At 43.6% G+C, this 23,031-nt stretch overlaps 1 protein-coding gene across 2 annotated transcripts in view; it reads left to right on the top strand.

Annotated features, from left to right (window-relative positions):
* Positions 1-23,031, top strand: part of LOC142198396 (von Willebrand factor A domain-containing protein 5A-like) — a 61,241-nt gene that overhangs the window by 33,388 nt on the left and 4,822 nt on the right. The window contains exons 8-18 of one of the 2 annotated variants that reach the window (XM_075269428.1): positions 65-153; positions 408-552; positions 1,056-1,135; positions 1,242-1,356; positions 2,419-2,577; positions 4,539-4,642; positions 5,409-5,617; positions 6,763-6,843; positions 20,373-20,450; positions 22,829-22,867; positions 22,972-23,028. In XM_075269428.1, the coding sequence (XP_075125529.1) occupies positions 65-153; positions 408-552; positions 1,056-1,135; positions 1,242-1,356; positions 2,419-2,577; positions 4,539-4,642; positions 5,409-5,617; positions 6,763-6,843; positions 20,373-20,450; positions 22,829-22,867; positions 22,972-23,028 (1,156 nt within the window). The remainder of the gene's footprint in view (positions 1-64; positions 154-407; positions 553-1,055; positions 1,136-1,241; positions 1,357-2,418; positions 2,578-4,538; positions 4,643-5,408; positions 5,618-6,762; positions 6,844-20,372; positions 20,451-22,828; positions 22,868-22,971; positions 23,029-23,031) is intronic. The other variant, XM_075269436.1, reaches the window with a different exon arrangement.

Genomic DNA, 23,031 nt, shown 5'->3' with positions numbered 1-23,031 from the left:
GGAGACTTGGCTACCATGGTATTTCTTATTTCCATCATCACACTGTTTTTTTCCTCTTATCCAGGAGACCCTGGTCCTTCTATTGAAGAGTTTGCCTCTTGGGTGTTACTTTAATATCTTTGGATTTGGTTCCCATTTTGAATCTTTCTTCACGTGAGTTTATTATACATTCCTTTTGGTACAATTTTTTTTGTATATAAATATATATGTACACACATTTTTTTTTACTTTTTGGATCAGGGTTAGGCTATACTTTTGCAATTTCCTATACAATAACACTCACCTTGGTGGCTTATCATCATGCAGGCTCCACCAATTGACAATATGGAGTCAATATGGAGTCAATAATTTTGTTCTATTCGCGCATTTCTTAGACGCTCATTACTTTAGGTATTTATATACTTTAGGGAGAGTAAGGAGTATACACAACAATCCATGGAAGAAGCCATCAAGAAGGTCAAGGAGATGAAGGCTGACTTTGGGGGAACAGAAATCCTGAGACCCTTATTGAAAATCTATGATACTGCTGAAAGACCAGACCACCCAAGACAGGTAATGTGAGTTATACCCAAAATGTCGTGAGTTATATCGGAAATCTAAGCCAGTCCCTGATTGGTGAAGACTTCAATTTTGACTCATGGAACCTCAAAAGGTGCAACAGAATTATTAAGAAGTTGGAGCCTCTTAATTCAGGGGCATCTTGTGCCGGTGAAGTAATGAATTAAGACTGATGGAGAAGGAGCCAGTCTAAATAAATTACCTCCACTGTGCCAGCCCTTACAAAAGTCCTAAGGCCTCGTTGACATCTGCTTTAGTAATCTGTTCGGCAGGGGGGGACGTCCGCATGGGGACCCCCCTGAATGGAATACCAAACGCACTGGAAAGCGGTGTGCCACGGACTATAATGGGGTCCATGTGCTCTCTGCACGCTGCCCGCTCGGAACATGCGGAAAGAAAAGTAGATCGTGATGATGATACGTGGAAAGCACACAGACCCCATTATAATAATTTTCTAGTCTGTGATAAATCTGAGATCTTTATATTTATGGTCTAAGGTTTTCCTCTTCACTGATGGTGAGGTCGGGAACACAAAACAAGTGATCGATGAAGTCCAGAAAAACGCTCATAATCACCGGTAATATCAATAATTAACTTATGACTGTAGTAAGGTAAAGGACAATATATTCCACTATGGCTGAATTATATGACATATCACATTGTGAGCTTCTATTTCTGTGTAGATGCTTCACATTTGGGATCGGTGAAGGCGCCTCTACATCCCTCATGAAAGGCGTGGCCAGAGCAGGAGGTGGAATATCTGAGTTCATCAACGGCAAAGACAGAATGCAAACCAAGGTAAGTCCTGGCCATCTTGGTTAGGCTTCCTCCTGACTGTATGGTTGTCATTAGCATGAATGGGCATTGTATCTGGGTACAACAGATATCATTTTAGTATTTGTTCACATGTGCGCCATTATCGATGAACACACAATCTTAAAAAAAAAACAGGATTAAAGGTTGCCCATAGACAGACTTTACACCATATTCTGACTTCCATAATTTTTTTAAATTTCCATCCGCAATACTGTGTAAGTTCTCATTTTTTGTGGGACAACCTGTAATTTTCAGTGGCTCCGTGATTTTTTTTTTTATGATTACTTGTTCAATTTTTTGGGGATAGAAATGAGCAAAAAGAGATTTACATATTTAGATTTTTATTTTCTGTTACTGATTAAATATTTATTGTATTTTGATAGTTTGGGCATTTTCAGATGTTGGAGTACCTGATATAGTTTTTTTTTTTTGGTTTCTTTATTTTCACATGTGACCAAGGGAAGTTGGTCACACTATACTGTACATATAGCGCACTTCTATTACACCCCTTCCCTGTGACAGGGTGTAATAGAAGATATGTATTGATTCACCTGGGGGCCTAAGGTAGGCTCCTGATTTTCATGGCAACCAATTATCACACCTCATTAACATTTTTGGAGGTGGTGATCGACTCCAGTATTGCAGTTTCCATGTGGTGCCATGGCTTAGTTGCTACAGCTATGTTTAGTACCAGTGCCACCCACTGCCACCAGTGCCACCCAGTGCTTTTCACTGCCCTTCACAGCCATGGCCATAATGTAGCAGAGGGAGGGACAAACCAATATTCAGTTAGTGTATTGGTGGTCCACTACATGGACAACTACATTCCCTGTAGATGACACATAGGGCATACACCTTGGTCTGCTTTGTAGCTGTATACCCAGTGAGTTGTTAACCAGATTTTTATCTCCGCCAACATTTGGTATCAGGGGAGACTCAGGAGACCCCCATACACACTAGATAGTCAGCCGGTGCTTCCTGAAATGGCAGATTTTCTCATTATGTATGTAATATATGGTCTATTTTCCATTTTAATTTTACTAGGTTCTTCGAGCTCTGAAATGTTCCTTACAGCCCACTGTGAAGAATGTCTCACTGACGTGGTCTCTTCCTTCTGGTATGGAAGCCATTCTCCTGTCTAAAGTCCCCACTGCCATCTTCCAGGGTCAAAAGTCCATTATCTATGCTCAACTGAAAGGAAAGGTAGGTAACATAGGGGCAGATTTATTATCCCATGTATTCCAATTTCCTGGTTTACAAGGCAAAAAGATGCAAATATTTTACAACTTTTTTCTGGAGGTCAAAGAGGCCTGGATGGAGTAGCCCAGTGGAGGTTGCTCCTGATTTATGCAGAGACATGCACTTCCTCATAAATGAAGAGTTTCCTCTTGTGGTGCAGGGGATATGATGGCTGGCATAGGAAACACAAGTCTTCATAAACCTGATGTGATATAAGATACGGGGGGCCTATTATCTGCTGGGGTTACTCTAGCACAGGGGTAGGGAACCTTCGGCTCTCCAGCTGCTGTGAAACTACAACTCCCATCATGCTCCATTCACTTCAATAGGAGTTCCAAGAACAGCAGAGCAAGTATGCTCGCTGGGAGTTGTAGTTTTGCAACAGCTGGAGAGCCGTACGTTCCCTACCCTTGCTCTAGCAGATAATGGCCTATTAAAAGAAATTGGGTGCCCTGTGACTGCTATGGAGGTACTTACGCTATTGATGCCATCTATAACAACCATTGCGGATCTTTGCTCATTCCCATCTTTAGCTTGGACCCTCTCATGACTCACGAAGCATATATATTTTACACATTATATTTTTTATATCTGTTGGACTTATTTTTATTATTATTATTGGACGTATTTTTCGGACTATAAGACGCACTTTTTTTCCCCAAAATTTTGGGGGAAAAGAAGGGTGCGTCTTATAGTCTGAATGTGCCTGGCCTGGCACCCGCCGTAATAGAGAGGCGGATGCCGGGGAGGGATAGACGCCGGGGCCTGAGACATCGCTACGATCCTCTGCCCTGTATGAAGCCAGCAGCGGGAGGAGTGATGCTATTCCGCTCCTCCGTCCCCCCGCCGCTGGCTTCAGGCAGGGCAGAGGATCGTAGCGATGTCTCAGGCCCCGGCGTCTATCCCTCCCCGGCATCCGCCTCTCTAGTACAGCGGATGCCGGGTCTGTAGTCTGTATTGGCGGCCCCTTCTCCCCCGGGGCCGGTCCCCACCGGCCCCGTACCTGTAGAGTTGCAGGCCGGCTCCTGCGCGGCGATATCGCAGGAGCCGACCTGTCCGGGTGACAGCCGGGAGCCTAATGAGGCTCCCCGGCCTGTCACGGCTATATTAGTATTGCGGCTGGTCTCTATGACCAGCCGTAATACTAATAGACAGAATGTCCCATAGACGGCAATACAATTGTATTGCCGTCTATGGGACTTGCGATCAAGTGACCGCAGGTTCAAGCCCCCGGGGGGGAATAAAATAGTAAAAAAAAAAAAAAAAAAAAAAGCTTTAAGAATATGAAATAAATAAAAGTTCTAAATCACCTCCTGTCCCTAGAATATATATATAAAAGTAGAAAATCATATTTCATAAACCACTGGGTTTTTTTTCAATACAAGGTGATCTAAGCAATAGATATTCCCCAAAATGGTATAACTAAAAAGTACTTCTGGCCCCGGAAAAAAACCCACTCTATGCATCCTCGTACAGCTGCAGGGTCACCTGTCAATGTGGCCTTGCAGCTGTTGCAAAACTACAACTCCCATTATATTAAATATTTTACCATTTTTTGCTTCAAATTTTTTTTCCCCTATTTTCCTCCTCTAAAACCTAGGTGCGTCTTATAGTCCGAAAAATACGGTAAATATATTCAAATCCCCTCAAGCACTTGGCTATGTTCATGATTTATAATGTAACCATTGGTGACTCCGTAAGGGCGTGTTCACATAGAATCGAAAACAACTCCAGATTCTCCAATTCATTTTTACAAGAGTCAGTAGCAAAAAAAAAGATGTCAGGACCTCTCCACAGGTGGCATCCACCACACAAAGGCCATTGGTATAAATGGGAGGCTAGCGCATTTTTCTGCCTTCCATTCATCCGCCTTGCAAAAAAACTCTTTGTGAATTTACCCTAAATCTTACTCTTCTATATCTCAGGTGGAGGCTGACGCGGAGGGTGAGGTTTGCCTGCAGTACCACTTTAAGGATGAACTTTTGAAGAACGCCATTACTTTCCCTCTTAAAGTTGAGAAATCTGAAAGGTAATTTAAGGAGAATTCACAGAGAAATAGAAAAACACAAATACTGAAGTGATACGAAGAATTAATGTGAACACCAACAACCCGACAGATGTAAAAACACGAAGGGAAATGTTTCGGTAGGACTGACAGACATAGAGAGGAGAGATTATAGAGCAGGATCATCTGCAGTACTGGAGCAGCCTGATGGACGGCCAGTGATATAGTATAATACAGCTTTAAGATACATCAAAGATGGAGCACCTGGAGGAGTCTTTAAAGAGGACCTCTCATCACCTATATCAACTCCTTTACAACTGATTTGAGGACAGCTAGAATTTTGTCTCTAGCCCCCACCATTACTGAGCAATCAGTGAAGTTAGTTTCTGTGGCTGATAAATAGACTCTCGCTTATACTTACCTTGCCTTACCTCTCTTGAATGTCCAGCATTTTCCCTGTATCCTCTTCAGGCCTCTTGTGGACCCTGGTTGATGTCATGTGTCCTGGGGTCACAGCCATGGCCTCTGATTAGGGCCCAGCAGTCACATGGGATTAGTTGACTGTCATGACCAGAAAAAGGAATGTCAGGGGACTGCATGATATCACAAAGATATGCAGAAGTGAGGCATGGTGAGTATAAGTGTGTGTTATTTTTCCTCACCTCCTCTGGGCCTCCACTTATTATACTATGGAATCATATGAGACCCCAGAGTAGCACTTACAGTTCTATCCAAACAAGTTTGGTATGAAAGAAACCAGAGGACCTGCTAACTTCCTTTCTTCTCTTAGACCCACCATCCATAGACTGGCAGCCAAGTCTCTGATCTCTAAGCTGGAAAGTGGAAAGGACTCAAGGTCTGAGGAGGTGAAGAAGAGGATCCTAGAGACCAGTCTACAGTCTCGAGTCATCTCCTCACTCACTGCCTTTGTCGCTGTTAATAAGGACACCAAGACTCCAGTGGAAGGTCCTCCAGTACGAAGAGACATCCTTGCTCCACGTACTGAATTCTATACTGTCGTGTTTGCACTAGGATGTGTGGTAGTGCTGTTATATTACATAAAATACCAAGTATGTTGCACATGTAAAAGGCATAGCAAAGTCCATATAGAACCTGCCATACCAGTGCTTATATAGTATGGTTGGCCATATCAAAGTTTATAACAGGAGTCCTCAAACTTTTCAAATAGGGGGCCAGTTCACTGTCCCTCAAACTAAAAATAGTTTAAAAAAAAAAAAAAAAAAAAAAAAGATTATTTGCTCCACAGTATGCCCCCACATAGTATTATATGCTCCACAGTATGCCCCCACATAGTATTATATGCTCCTCAGTACGCCCCTCCCAAACAGTATTATATGCTCCTCATTACGCCCCTCCCGCCACACACAGTATTATATGCTCCTCATTACGCCCCTCCCCACACACACAGTATTATATGCTCCTCATTACGCCCCTCCCCACACACACAGTATTATATGCTCCTCAATACCCCCCCCCCCAGTATTATATGCTCCTCAGTACACCACCCCACACACACACACTCTGTATTACCTGTATCGGATTCCCCATTATTGAGCGATCCGGACGATAACACGCGGGCCACATATGGCGGGCTGGACAAATGACCTCGGCGGGCCACATGTGGCCCGTGGACTGTAGTTGGAGGACCCCTAGCTTATAATATGAAATTGGAGATCTGCCCACATCACTGCCCACATAACAGCTCAATACATATAAGTGTTCCTACACTAGAAATTGCCATATCAATGGTTATATAATATGGTTGGCCATAGCAGTGCTTAAAAAATGGAACTGGCCAAAGCTTATACAATGGAACTGATGTTATCAATCCCCATATAATAAAACAAGCTATATAAGTGCTTCTGTAATAATGACTGGCATATCAGTGCTTCTATTATATGACTACCCATATCCAGTGCTCCTAGAAAAAATGGCAATAACAGTGCTTATAGAATAACATCAGCCATATCAGTGCTGATGCCAAAGAACTGGCGCCTATATATTAGATTTAGATCTTGCATATGATATCGGTGCCTTATAAAAGAACTAGCCATATTAATGTTCATATAATAGGATTGTCCATTTTTAATATTTTTAGATTGTTTTTCTTTTATTTTTTTCAGTTTCATTCATGCCAACGTCAGGTGCAGCATTACCATACAACAGGTCGCACGGTCGCAGAAAAAGGAAATCATCGTGCGAGGGTAAGTCATGTCGCTTGTTTGATCGTTTTGCATATAATAATTCTCTTCTCTGCTTGCTACAATGTCCCCAGCTGATGCCGATCTCATTTACCATTGCTATGGCACCATGGTGATGACTATTGTCCAACCTGCTCTATCTGCATATGTCCAAAAGCTGTAGCGTTTTTGCCCTCACCGACATACGTGATAATGCTGATAATACAATACGGGGTAGGGGTGGGTTCCCCTATATATAATATACACAAAAAACTAGGGCAAAAAAGGGGCAGAACTATATGAATATTTCTACTGTGCCTGAATCAGGCGAACTGCCATAAACATCTCAAAAATTGTGAAAAAATGTTGTACTTTATTAAATTTAACATTAAAAATACACAATAATAAATGTACAGGGGATAGTACAAACCATATAATACATGGAGGTTAAGTTGTAATACTGCATCAAAGGCTGTAGGTATAACTCATGTTATATATATATATATATATATATATATATATATATATATATATATATATATATATATACAGTCCTATGAAAAAGTTTGGGCACCACTATTAATCTTAATCATTTTTAGTTCTAACTATTTTGGTGTTTGCAGCAGCCATATCAGTTTGCTATATCTAATAACTGATGGACACAGTAATATTTCAGGATTGAAATGAGGTTTATTGTACTAACAGAAAATGCGCAATATGCATTAAACCAAAATTTGACCGGTGCAAAAATATGGGCACCTCAACAGAAAAGTGACATTAATATTTAGTAGATCCTCCTTTTGCAAAGATAACAGCCTCTAGTCGCTTCCTGTAGCTTTTAATCAGTTCCTGGATCCTGGATGAAGGTATTTTGGACCATTTCTTTCTACAAAACAATTCAAGTTCAGTTACGTTTGATGGTCGCCGAACATGGACAGCCCGCTCTCAAATGATCTGAAAACAAAGATTGTTCAACATAGTTGTTCAGGGGAAGGATACAAAACGTTGTCTCAGAGATTTAACCTGTCAGTTTCCACTGTGAGGAACATAGTAAGGAAATGGAAGACCACAGGGACAGTTCTTGTTAAGCCCAGAAGTGGCAGGCCAAGAAAAATATCAGAAAGGCAGAGAAGAAGAATGGTGAGAACAGTCAAGGACAATCCACAGACCACCTCCAAAGAGCTGCAGCATCATCTTGCTGCAGATGGTGTCACTGTGCATCGGTCAACTATACAGCGCACTTTGCACAAATAGAAGCTGTATGGGAGAGTGATGAGAAAGAAGCCGTTTCTGCACGTACGCCACAAATAGAGTTGCCTGAGGTATGAAAAAGCACATTTGGACAAGGCAGCTTCATTTTGGAAACAAAGATTGAGTTGTTTGGTTATAAAAAAAAAGGTGTTATGCATGGCGTCCAAAAAGAAACAGCATTCCAAGAAAAACACATGCTACCCACTGTAAAATTTGGTGGAGGTTCCATCATGCTTTGGGGCTGTGTGGCCAATGCCGGCATCGGGAATCTTGTTAAAGTTGAGAGTCGCATGGATTCCACTCAGTATCAGCAGATTCTTGAGAATAATGTTCAAGAATCAGTGACGAAGTTGAAGTTACGCCGGGGATGGAGATTTCAGCAAGACAATGATCCAAAACACTGCTCCAAATCAACTCAGGCATTCATGCAGAGGAACAATTACAATGTTCTGGAATGGCCATCCCAGTCCCCAGACCTGAATATCATTGAACATCTGTGGGATGATTTGAAGCGGGCTGTCCATGCTCGGCGACCATCTAACTTAACTGAACTTGAATTGTTTGTCCAAAATACCTTTATCCTGGATCCAGGAACTGATTAAAAGCTACAGGAAGCGACTAGAGGCTGTTATCTTTGCAAAAGGAGGATCTACTAAATATTAATGTCACTTTTCTGTTGAGGTGCCCATACTTTTGCACCGGTCAAATTTTGGTTTAATGCATATTGCGCATTTTCTGTTAGTACAATAAACCTCATTTCAATCCTGAAATATTACTGTGTCCATCAGTTATTAGATATATCAAACTGAAATGGCTGCTGCAAACACCAAAATATTTAGAACTAAAAATGATTAAGATTAATAGGGGTGCCCAAACTTTTTCATAGGACTGTGTGTATATATATATATATATATATATATATATATATATATCAGATGTCATGGTATATCTGTGCGTCTGAACAGCACTTCATTAGTTTAAACATGGTTTACATATAGTATATACACATAAATAGAATTAAGATCATGAAGGGTTACATTTACCTATAAGTAGACCTCCATGTACATGAACGCGCCCCGACGCGCGTTTCGCCACTACCGTGGCTTCGTCAGGGGGAAAAAATCATCATCATCATCATCATCATCTTTTTTCCCCCTGACGAAGCCACGGTAGTGGCGAAACGCGCGTCGGGGCGCGTTCATGTACATGGAAGTCTACTTATAGGTAAATGTAACCTTGCATGATCTTAATTCTATTTATGTGTATATATTCTATGTAAACCATGTTTAAACTAATGAAGTGCTGTTCAGACGCACAGATATACCATGACATTTAGCTTGTCAGTGTAACGTGGCACTGACGGGCTCAATCGCTGCAACCCAGCTTTCCCCGGATCCTGAATGGAATACACTGACAGTGTATTCCCGTATACCCTATATATACCCCCGATCCCCCTTCCAACGGTGTGCCCCCCCACCTTGACCCCAGAAATACATCTGATATACATATATGTAACATGAGTTATACCTACAGCCTTTGATGCAGTATTACAACTTAACCTCCATGTATTATATGGTTTGTACTATCCCCTGTACATTTATTATTGTGTATTTTTAATGTGTTAAATTTAATAAAGTACAACATTTTTTCACAATTTTTGAGATGTTTATGGCAGTTCGCCTGATTCAGGCACAGTAGAAATATTCCCCTATATATGTAGCAGTATTCTCAGTGTCGCCTGGCAGGGTGTAGTTAAGCATACAAAAATGCATCACTTGCCATCAACCTTACAAATTTCTACTCCAAAACCATAAGTTGTCCTTAGTTTTTACCATGATGGGCCACGAGACTGCCAATAGAGCAGAGGTAGCCATCTACTTTTAATAAAGGTCCATTTACCAATTAAAGGTCCGAGCTGAACAAGTCCAGTATTTACAGTATTTTTCAGACAAAAAGACACTTCTGACTGTAAGACGAACCTCAGGTTTAGGATTAGGCCGGGGTGTGACTAACATGGCATTATACAGTGATGGGGGTACTAATTGTGGCATTATACTGTGTGTGAGGGTTAATGTGGTATTATACTGTAAGGGTGCATTCACACGGAGTAACGTACCGCGTGACCTGGTACGTATACGCCGTGTGAGATTTTGCGGGCCGTAAAATCACGGCCGCAAAATAACGTGGCGTTTACGATCCATGCTCCCATTGAAATCAATGGGAGCGAATACGGCCCGCAAAATCTCACATGGCGTATACGTGCCAGGTCACGTGGCACGTTACTCTGTGTGAATGGGATCTAAGGGGGCAATAAACTTGGAATTGTACTATGCAGGGGTGACTAACATGGCATTATATTGTGTGGGGGCACTAATGTGACATTACACTCTTTGGGGGGGTTAAAATGTTATACTGTATGGGGGCAACTAATACGGCATTATACTGTGCAGGGGGCATTAACATGGCATTATACTGTTCGGGGTGAAACTAATATGGCATTATACTGCGCATAATAATGGCAACACAATTTACATTAACAGCAGCCAGGACCTCCCACCCACTGTCACTAAGTCCTCATCCCTTACCACAGCAGGGATTGGGCTCACATGTGTGAAAGCAGCAGGGATGGTTATCAGTGCAGGGAATTGGGGATTGGAAAGGGACAGCGGGCGGAGGAGGTTACTCCGGCCTGCTGTCATAATGAAAGTGCCAATAGGCAGGGGTCTGGACAGCAGATGTCCCCGTTACGGTAATGTACATAGACTGTGTAAACCATCGGTGGCAGCCGCATCCATCTTCACACAGCACCCAGCGTACATTCGGCACTGCAGAAATTTTAAGCAGCCGGTTGGAAAAACACTGCAGGTAGCACTTTTCCATCTGGCTGAGACGCAGATCAGAGGCCATACAGTGCCAGAACTGATGCCGCTTGTGCCATAATTGATCCCATAGAAAACTATGGGATGTGTTCTGGCATCAGTTTCCCTCTGGCCCATGTGCACTACTCCATTGGGAAACTAATAGCTACTCCGTACATATGTGAATGCAACCTCATACAAGTAAATGCTAAGTAAAATCTGCAGTGTATGACTTACTTTCAGAAATATTTCCTGCCTACCTGAACTACGTTACATTAAACCCATCCATTGTAGACCAATGTGCACATTCAGCATCATAGGTATAATACCAGAACCGAGCCCATGCCATAAATACAGCACCAGAGCCAAGCTAATAGCATAAGTATAATACCAGAACCATGCTCATATAATAAATACAGCACCAGAACCAAGTATAATACCAGAACCGTGCTCATATAATAAATACAGCACCAGAACCAAGTATAATACCAGAACCGTGCTCATATAATAAATACAGCACCAGAACCAAGTATAATACCAGAACCGTGCTCATATAATAAATACAGCACCAGAACCAAGTATAATACCAGAACCGTGCTCATATAATAAATACAGCACCAGAACCAAGCTAATAGCATAAGTATAATACCAGAACCGAGCCCATGCCATAAATACAGCACCAGAGCCAAGCTAATAACATAAGTATAATACCAGAACTGTACTCATATAATAAATACAGCACCAGAACCAAGCTAATAGCATAAGTATAATACCAGAACCGAGCCCATGCCATAAATACAGCACCAGAGCCAAGCTAATAACATAAGTATAATACCAGAACCATGCTCGTATAATAAATACAGCACCAGAACCAAGCTAATAACATAAGTATAATACCAGAACGGTGCTCATATAATAAATACAGCACCAGAACCAAGCCACAGGTTTTTCTCTGATATCTAAAATGAGATACACTTAATCACATGACACTTATGGACATACACACAAACCACATACAAAATACACCAATGCAAAATTGGACAATTTTTATGTGGCCACTACACAAACATAAAATGCAATATACCCGTGCAAAGCGGCGTCCTCCTGCTAGTGTGTATATATATATATATATATATATATATATATATATATATATATAGTGGGGGAGGTAAGCTCAGCGGTAGCAGCAGCGGACCCAGACAGTCAGAGACAGACACCAAAATCAGTTCAACAGGGTTTAGCCCTGTGTGTTTATTTTGCAACAAAAAGTTTAAAGGTGTTGGCAAACAAAATAAACAGGCCTTTACTCCAAGCAAAAACAGAAACACAAATACCTGCCCGGCTAGTTGACTAACTATACAGAAGCACTCTGTCTATACGTGTGACTTGCTTCAACCACACGGACAAAACAAATCAACAAAAAATACAAGCTGTGGAGCACCCACTGGTCTCACCAGATATCAGTTTGGCTGGACAGGACCTGGCTCCACCACTCTCCCCCAGGAACTGCCCAGGACTGAAGTCCTGAGAGGCTTTATAGGCCTGTGATTAGGCCTAACTGTTCCCACCTGTGCACAAAAGCTCCTTCCTGCAGTAGGATGAGAAGAGGTTAAACTGCTAGGTGCTTTGCTACAGCTATAGGAAGCCCTCACTCACCACACATATGAGAGAACTCTGGGGGAGATATAGCGTCCTTCCAGGACTTTTCCTGTCACTTTCTTACATACCCTCCCCCTTTGTTCGAACCTATAGGGGCGAACACCTTTCGCCACCATACAATGTGTCCTGGACAAAGCGTCTGCATTCACCTGTAATTTACCGGATCGGTGTTCAACCTTAAATTTAAAATTTTGTAAGGTAAGGAACCATCTCGTAACCCGGGCATTTCTCTCTTTAGCCTGAGACATCCATGTGAGCGGGGAGTGGTCAGTAATCAACCGAAACTGTCGGCCCAGCAAATAATATCGTAGGGACTCCAGAGCCCATTTGATGGCCAAACACTCCCTTTCTACAATGCTGTAATTTTTCTCTGCATGAGTGAGCTTTCGACTTAAGTACGTGACTGGATGTTCCTCACCTTCAATCACCTGTGAAAGGACTGCCCCTAACCCTACATCTGAGGCATCTGTCTGTACCACAAACTCTTTGGCATAATTGGGAGTGACCAAGACTGGTTGTATACAAAGGACCACTTTCAACTTTTGGAATGCCCCTCAGCCCCTTCACTCCATTTGATGAGGCCAGTTCTCCCTCCCTTGGTCAGGTCAGTCAGGGGAGCTGCAATGGAGGCAAAATTGGGTATGAACCTCCTATAGTACCCCACAATTCCCAGGAAAGCCCTCACCTGCTTTTTACTTACGGGACGGGGCCAATTCTGGATAGCCTCTACTTTATTCACCTGGGGTTTGATTACTCCTCTTCCTATTGTGTACCCCAAATATCGGGCTTCCTCAAGGCCCAAAGTGCACTTTTTGGGGTTAGCAGTTAATCCGGCTGCCCGAAGCGAATCTAGTACCGCTTGGACCTTCGGCAAGTGGCTCCCCCAGTCAGGGATGAAGATGACAATATCGTCAAGGTAGGCTGAAGCATACCTGCGATGTGGCCTGAAGATTTTGTCCATCAACCGTTGAAAGGTGGCGGGAGCACCATGTAAACCGAATGGCATAGTTACATACTGGAAGAGCCCATCTGGGGTGGCAAATGCAGTTTTCTCTCTAGCACTCTCCGTAAGCGGCGCCTGCCAATACCCTTTTGTTAGATCGAGAGTAGAGAAATACCTGGAAGTCCCTAACCTCTCGATCAGCTCGTCTACTCTGGGCATCGGATAGGCATCAAACTTTGAATTTTCATTTAATTTACGGAAGTCATTACAAAATCTGATTGTACCATTGGGTTCGGGAATCAGGACAATAGGATTTGACCACGCACTTTTTGACTCTTCAATGACCCCAAGAGCTAACATATTGTTAACCTCTTTTGTTATGGCCTGTCTACGAGCTTCAGGTACACGGTAGGGCTTCAGACTGATTCGTACCTGCGGCTCGGTTACAATATCATGCGCTATTAGATTAGTACGCCCAGGTGTCTCAGAAAGTACATCAGTGTTTCTTTGTATAAGTTCCTTTGTCTCTTGTGTCTGCACCTTAGACAGAGTCACCGCTATCTGTACATCAGGACAATGATTACCACTTGCACCTCTGACTTTAGTGGCAATCTCTCTAGGGGTACTTAGGGCCGACAAGGATTCCCTCTCTTTCCAGGGTTTTAACAGATTCACATGGTAGATCTGTTCAGGTTTCCTCCTGCCTGGTTGGAAGACCTTGTAATTTACATTTCCCACTTTTTCAATTATCTCATACGGACCTTGCCACTTGGCTAGAAATTTACTCTCTACAGTGGGCACGAGCACTAACACCCGGTCACCTGGGTTAAAGGATCTGAGCTGAGCCTTTCTGTTATAAACGCGGGCTTGTGCCAACTGAGCATGCTCCATGTGCTCCTTTACGATTGGCATTACCGCGGTAATTCGGTCTTGCATTTGGGTTATGTGCTGTATAACGCTACGGTAGGGAGTGGGTTCCTGTTCCCACGTTTCCCTAGCAATATCTAATAGACCCCTTGGATGTCTTCCATACACTAGCTCGAAGGGAGAGAATCCAGTGGAGGACTGGGGTACCTCTCGGATGGCAAACATTAAATATGGCAGCAAACAATCCCAGTCCTTACCATCCTTGCTAACCACCCTTTTCAACATTCCTTTAAGGGTCTTATTAAACCTCTCAACTAGGCCATCAGTCTGGGGGTGGTAGACAGAGGTTCTCAAGTGCTTAATACCCAGGAGCTTACACATTTCCTTTGTAATTTTGGACATAAAGGGGGTACCTTGATCCGTCAGGATCTCTTTAGGGATACCAGTCCGGGAAAACCTATAAAACAACTCCTTTGCAATTAGTTTTGCTGAGGTATGTCTGAGGGGCACGGCCTCAGGGTACCGGGTAGCATAATCTACTACGACCAATATGTACTGATGTCCCCTAGCAGATTTCACCAGTGGTCCCACCAAATCCATAGCTATACGCTCAAAGGGCACCTCTATAATTGGGAGGGGTACTAATGGACTCCTGAAGTGGGAGACTGGTGCAGTCAATTGGCACACTGGGCAGGAGCTACAGTAGTCTCGTACATGTCTGTCCACCCCCGGCCAATAGAAACGTTGTAATATACGTTCTTTAGTTTTCTCATACCCCAAATGTCCTCCCAGTGTATGCTTATGGGCTAAGTCTAGAACCACTTTTTGGAAGGTTTGGGGTACCAACAATTGTTCAATAACATTATCTCTTATTTTGCTTACCCTATACAGTAAATCCTGGTTCATAGCAAAATAAGGAAATTCTTGATCAGCCCCTGGATATTGGGACTGACCATTTATCACCTTTACATTTTCTCATGCCCGAGACAAGTGTGGGTCCCTGAGTTGGGCAGTACCAAAATTGTCATGGGACACCTCAAGTTCTGGTAGGTCAGACACCTCCCGCTGACCTTCAGTGTCACCAGCTAACACTGTAAGAGGCGAGCTAGTTTCTTCTGGGACAGCGGCTATTGCTGGCCCACCACAGTCCGGGTCGAAAGGTTCAGGATCCATTTTCGGCAACCTTTCACACCCATCCTGCTCTTTATCTTGGTTTTTCCACAGGCTCCAGAACCCAGGAAAATCTCTTCCAAGAATGACACTGTGGAACAGACTCTGAACTACACCGACCTGGTGACTGACTACCCCACAGGTAGTCTCGATGGGACCTCGGCTATTGGGTACTTTCTGACGTCACCATGGATGCACAAGACCCCCACCGTATGCCCAATGTATTGGGCAGGGTCCACTACAGTTGCACGTACCAGGGTCACCACACTACCAGAGTCCATAAGAGCAGACACAGACTGTCCTCCCACAGTTACCACACAAATTTGGGGATGCTCATCAGTCGGCAGTTCGGCTAAACAGGCAGGTTGAGAAAACAGCGAGACTCGCCGGGCACTGCTACAGTCCATTGGCTCACTGGTCAGAGGGCAACGTGCAGCCACATGTCCCATCTCATGGCACCGCCAGCACCGTAAATGGGATTGGTTGCCATTTTGCATTTTGAATCGAGGGAACACGGTTCCGGCTGCCTGCTCCCCAGGTATACAACCTTCCAGTCCAATCCTCTTCACACCCCTATTGGTGGGTATGATCTTGCCAGACTTCGGGGAGGTTGGTCGGGAGGGTGTCTGGAGGAGTTCCTCAGTAGCCCGATATCTCTCCACCAGGCAAACCAGCTCCTCTGCCGTCGTGGGCCCTGCTTGGCCAACCCAGCGTTGGATTTTAGGAGGAAGAGAGCGGGTGTACTTGTCCAGCACTACCCGTTCCACCATCTTGGCAGGGGACACTTCTTCTGGCTGGAGCCACTTTTTCACCAGGTAGACCAGATCATGCATTTGAGACCTGGGCGGGAGGCTTTCAGAAAAAGTCCATTGATGTACCCTTCCGGCTCGTACATGCATGTTTACTCCAAGTCGGGCTAGGATTTCTCCCCTCAGCTTGGTATAGTCCCTGGCGTCTGTCTCACACAGATCATAATATGCCTTCTGTGGCTCTCCGGTTAGAAAGGGCGCCACGACATCTGCCCACTGTTCTCTTGGCAGCTTTTCCCGTTCGGCAACCCGCTCAAAGACATGTAAATACGCTTCCACGTCATCTGTGGATGTCATCTTTTGTAGCGAACTCTGTACAGCAGCTCGAGCAGTGGGTCTCACCTCCCGGGACTCAGCAGAAGACTCTCTCCCCGGCTTTTGTGCAGCCAAGGTCTCACTTAACGCAGTCAACTGCTTCATGAACATCAGATTCATTTCTTGTTGCCATTTTTCAGAGGCCTCCATTGCACGCTGTTGCCGCCTCTCAGCATCCACCTGGGCCTGTCCAAGCAACTTAACCAGGTCTTCCATTGCGGGAGCGTTCGTCTTTTGTTCTACCACCGCCTTCACCCAGGACATCCGGTGATAGAGCGAGAGAAAAAAAAAAGAAGGTATCTGTCTCTTTAAGAGCTGTTTTAAACTGGGCTTGCCCGCATCCGAAGCACCAAATGTGGGGGAGGTAAGCTCAGCGGTAGCAGCAGCGGACCCAGACAGTCAGAGACAGACACCAAAATCAGTTCAACAGGGTTTAGCCCTGTGTGTTTATTTGGCAACAAAAAGTTTAAAGTGTTGGCAAACAAAATAAACAGGCCTTTACTTCAGGCAAAAACAAACACAAATACCTGCCCGGCTAGGCGACTAACTATACAGAAGCACTCTGTCTATACTTTTGGCTTGCTTCAACCACACGGACAAAACAAATCAACAAAATACAAGCTGTGGAGCACCCACTGGTCTCACCAGATATCAGTTTGGCTGGACAGGACCTGGCTCCACCACTCTCCCCCAGGAACTGCCCAGGACTGAAGTCTTGAGAGGCTTTATAGGCCTGTGATTAGGCCTAACTGCTCCCACCTGTACATGAAGGCTCCTTCCTGCAGTAGGATGAGGAGAGGTTAAACTGCTAGATGCCTTACTACAGCTATATGAAGCCCTCACTCACCACACATATGAGAGGACTCTGGGGGAGATATAGCGTCCTTCCAGGACTTTTCCTGTCACTTTCTTACTATATATATATATATATATATATATATATATATATATATATATATATATATATATATATTGACAATTGGGGGTAATTTAGCATCAAAGGTAAGCGGTGTTCCTGGATTTACAGAGGTGTTGGTGGCGCTGGGTGCCAAATAAACAGCAGATCAGGTGATGTAAAGCAAAATAAGTGGCTTCATTCAGCTTACAACAGGAACAAAAACAACAAACAGCCTAGCCCACACACAGGGCAATACCTCACTTCTTGTACCCTCACTAATCTATTGGGGCAAGATAATCTGAGGTTTTTCTCCATCTGGTCCACAGTGCACCTGCTTTTGTAGGCCACTAGCAGCATCACTCGCTCTCTGGAGTTGAGCCCCTTTTGGATTCCAGTCTTCTTGGGACAAACCGCCTGTCTGTCTCCAACTAGTCTAGGCCACCAGCAGCACTCTCCTGCTGTGTACCCTCCCTCTGGAGTGGAGCCCCTTTCTCTCTCATAGGAGTGGTCAGAGTCCTTTTTAACCCTGCTTTTGGTCGCTCTACAGCGCCCTCTAGGTTCACAACCTTACAATATATATATAGTAAGCCAATGGCTGGCAAAATAATGGAGGAGGTGTACATCTTGCCCAGACTACTCAGGTGGGCAAGATGAGAGGAAGTCCAGGAATGACTTGTTCTCAGCAGACAGCTTTTGTCTGCTGAGCATTTTGTTACATGCACAGTACTGGGCTGGATTTTTTAGGAATGGCAGGTAGGATTGGCAGTGGGACCTGTCATTCCACACCCCCTCCAGTCCACACATTATGGATGTTTCTGCAGCGTATCAGCTGCTGTGGATTGTCCCCATCAGGGAGGTTTAATAGGTCAGCTCCAGCAGCAAGACTTTGGACAGAGGCAGGGCCAGCTGGAAGGTCACACTGTGGGAGCTGTGTCTTGTACCATTCAATTTTGCTATTGAATCTGCTATTATAGGTGAGGTAACCTATTTATGTGTGTAGTTAGAGTCTAGCCGGGCAGGGATTTAGTTTGGATTGTTTTTTTATTTTTATTTTTTTGCTGCACTGTTTCTTGTGGAGTAACAATAAAACTCTACCTTTTTGGACTAAAGAATCTGGACTTGTGTGTCTACTCCACCCCACCTCGCAACCTCAGACCCTGACAATATATATATATATATATATATATATATATATATATATATATTGTATATACTCAAGTGTAAGCCGAGTTTTTCAGCACAGTTTTTATACTCGGCTTATACTCATAGTCAGGGAGAGATGACTTGGGGTGGCCCGGGAGACAGCGTTGCTTCACCACTCACCTATCAGCAGCGGCACTGCTCCAGCGGCCGCCTCCACCACACACTGAAGCGCCATCCCACTCATCTAACCCCTGGTTCACATTAGTTTATGTATTCTGTCCGGGGGAGTCCGCATGAGGATCCTCCCCTGGACTGAATACAATCGCAACTGCAGGCAATGTTCAGTTAAAGCACATGGACCCCATAGACTATAATGAGGTCCTTGTGCTTGCCACGGATGGCCCGCACGAATCTTTGTGCAGGCAGTGCGCAGCAAGCACGCGGACCCTATTATAGTCTATGGGATCCGTGCGCTTTGACAGCATAGCGCTTGCGGACTCTCCCCGGACGGAATATATACGCTAGTGTGAACCAACCCTTAGTATAATGGTGGTCGCTCTGCTGCAGAGCAGACACCATAGCAACCGGGTCTCCGCTGTAACTCTTACAGCAGAGATGCATTTTAATCTTTTTTTTTTTTTTGGGGGGGGAGGTCTTTGATGCCTGGCATTAGCTCCAGCATCTCCATTGTAAGAGTCCAGTGCGTCTTATAGTCTGGAAAATACGGTATTTTTCCCCTATCCATAGGATAGGGGATAAATACTAGATTGATGTTGATGGGGGTTTGGGGTGCAGTAGTTGCTGGGTGCTGGGGAAGGGGGAGATGGCATTTTGGTTGTCTGTCTGCCCCTTTCATGAGCTTGAAGACTGGGTTTTTTTTCTCTCCACTTGGAATTCTGCCTGACTACAGCCAGGCTGAATATAGGGGATCTGCAGTGCTCCTGTTCCGTCGGGAAGGGGTTAATAGGAGCACTGCAGATCCCCTATATACAGCCAGGCTGTAGTCAAGCTGAATTCCAAGTGGGGGTAAAAATCCCCAGTCCTAAAGCTCAGGGAAGGGGCAGACAGACAACCAAAACACCCCCTCCCCTACCCCAGCACCCAGCAACTACTGCCCCCAAAAACTCTGGCAATTTTAATTTTTGAAATTTTCCAGTAGCTGCTGCATTTCCCCTCCCCCCCTCCCCCCCCCCCCCTTGGCTTATATTCGAGTCAATACGTTTTCCCAGTTTTTTTGTGGTAAAATTAGGGGTCTCGGCTTATATTCGGTCGGCTTATACTCGAGTATATATATTAAGCTGGGGAAGGTGAAGACCTATGAGGCCTTGTTTTTGTTAAAGAAACGATGACATGGTGTACTTTATCGTCTCAGTTTGGATTTACCTAATTTTAAGACCTTCTAAGGACCAAATGTTTTTTGTTTTTTCTTTAAACCATGTCCTGATATATGAAACCATAGAATTGAAAGAGGGCGCGCTGTTTATAGGGGAAACATTACATTGTGAAATATTTGTTTGAGTTTTTTTTTTTTTTTACAAAAAATGTATGTATACAATGTGATTGATCACAATACAGAGATGAATGTGTAATGTATTGAGTGATGTTCTCCAACTTCTAATCATTTGCTTTTCCTTTCACAGGTCCAGCTTCACAATTTATGTCCTATTCAGCAATGCCCAGAGCAGGTGCGGCCCTGACTGCTCAAGAACCCAATCCAGGTACGGTCTTCTATATTTTCCTCAGCTTCTCCTTTAACTCAGTCTTCTGTGTTGATTCAACATCCAGACATAGACCAGCGATATAGAGGACAAAACACCTACAGGAAATTCTGCACTGTGAGCTATTGTAGGGCGCCTTGGCAAAAACTACTTGAGATTGGCTTATATCGGCCTCAGCTCACCTGCACTGATTTTTCCGCAGTTTTCAGCCTTCGGTGTTAGTTACAGCAGGAGGATGATACTTGTTTAAAGGGAGTCTACCAACTCTCAATGTCCTCTATGAGCTCTGCTGTTTCCATAATTTCCCTTCACCTTTATCACATAGATGTATTTCTGCCATATTGGTGACATACATTTCTTTCATGTCTTCATGTCTTCCTCCCATGTCTTCAGGAGAGTTGCTGGGGTGATACAAGATCAGGGGCACAAATGGCATAAGCATCAACCCCCTCTCCATGAACCTAGTGGTGTAATGTGGGAATAAAGCCAAGTCTAAATAACTCTTCCAAAAGGAAAGGTTATTGCCTCTTGCTGGGCGAGAGTCCTTACTAAAGGTGGAGCTAGAGCAACTTCCCCTTTTCCACCAAGGCAGACTTATTTGGATATGTTTTTTTTCCCAGAAGTTTCTTAGCAGAACATGCATGGTCTAATACAGTCCTATGAAAAAGTTTGGGCACCCCTATTAATCTTAATCATTTTTAGTTCTAAATATTTTGGTGTTTATAACAGCCATTTCAGTTTGATATATCTAATAACTGATGGACACAGTAATATTTCAGGATTGAAATGAGGTTTATTGTACTAACAGAAAATGCGCAATATGCATTAAACCAAAATTTGACCGGTGCAAAAGTATGGGCACCTCAACAGAAAAGTGACATTAATATTTAGTAGATCCTCCTTTTGCAAAGATAACAGCCTCTAGTCGCTTCCTGTAGCTTTTAATCAGTTCCTGGATCCTGGATAAAGGTATTTTGGACAAACAATTCAAGTTCAGTTAAGTTAGATGGTCGCCGAGCATGGACAGCCCGCTTCAAATCATCCCACAGATGTTCAATGATATTCAGGTCTGGGGACTGGGATGGCCATTCCAGAACATTGTCATTGTTCCTCTGCATGAATGCCTGAGGATTTGGAGCGGTGTTTTGGATCATTGTCTTGCTGAAATATCCATCCCCGGCGTAACTTCAACTTCGTCACTGATTCTTGAACATTATTCTCAAGAATCTGCTGATACTGAGTGGAATCCATGCGACTCTCAACTTTAACAAGATTCCCGATGCCGGCATTGGCCACACAGCCCCAAAGCATGATGGAACCTCCACCAAATTTTACAGTGGGTAGCATGTGTTTTTCTTGGAATGCTGTTTCTTTTTGGACGCCATGCATAACACCTTTTTTTATAACCAAACAACTCAATTTTTGTTTCCAAAATGAAGCTGCCTTGTCCAAATGTGCTTTTTCATACCTCAGGCAACTCTATTTGTGGCGTACGTGCAGAAACGGCTTCTTTCTCATCACTCTCCCATACAGCTTCTATTTGTGCAAAGTGCGCTGTATAGTTGACCGATGCACAGTGACACCATCTGCAGCAAGATGATGCTGCAGCTCTTTGGAGGTGGTCTGTGGATTGTCCTTGACTGTTCTCACCATTCTTCTTCTCTGCCTTTCTGATATTTTTCTTGGCCTGCCACTTCTGGGCTTAACAAGAACTGTCCCTGTGGTCTTCCATTTCCTTACTATGTTCCTCACAGTGGAAACTGACAGGTTAAATCTCTGAGACAACTTTTTGTATCCTTCCCCTGAACAACTATGTTGAACAATCTTTGTTTTCAGATCATTTGAGAGTTGTTTTGAGTAGCCCATGATGCCACTCTTCAGAGGAGATTCAAATAGGAGATCAACTTGCAATTGGCCACCTTAAATACCTTTTCTTATGATTGGATACATCTGGCTATGAAGTTCAAAGCTCACTGAGGTTACAAAACCAATTTTGTGCTTCAGTAAGTCAGTAAAAAGTAGTTAGGGGAATTCAAATCAATAAAATGATAAGGGTGCCCATACTTTTGCACCGGTCAAATTTTCTTTTAATGCATATTGCACATTTTCTGTTAGTACAATAAACCTCATTTCAATCCTGAAATATTACTGTGTCCATCAGTTATTAGATATATCAAACTGAAATGGCTGTTGCAAACACCAAAATATTTAGAACAAAAAATGATTAAGATTAATAGGGGTGCCCAAACTTTTTCATAGGACTGTAAGTCCCTGTATGCCTTAAGGTGTCCTCATAGAGGCGATATCTCTTTAAAGAGACATAGTACCCCTTATGTCACACTCAGAAATGCAACACTAATTCTTATTTTTTGTTTTAGATGAACTAATGGGGTTCTGTGCCGGTGACACAAATATCGGTATGTAAAATCTACATTATCAAACTAATGACCCTAGGGAGGTATGACTAAATGGCAGTGCCATGTATAGTCCTATACTGTCTGTCCATGTATGTATTACACAGGACCGAGCCATATACGGTACTGTTCTGCTGTGCTAAAAGGGGTCGGCATTGATAAACGTA

Source organism: Leptodactylus fuscus, chromosome 1, assembly GCF_031893055.1.
Source record: "Leptodactylus fuscus isolate aLepFus1 chromosome 1, aLepFus1.hap2, whole genome shotgun sequence".
NCBI classification, from domain to species: Eukaryota; Metazoa; Chordata; class Amphibia; order Anura; family Leptodactylidae; genus Leptodactylus; species Leptodactylus fuscus.
Note: the sequence above shows the minus strand (reverse complement) of the source record. Positions and strands in the feature narration are given on the sequence as shown.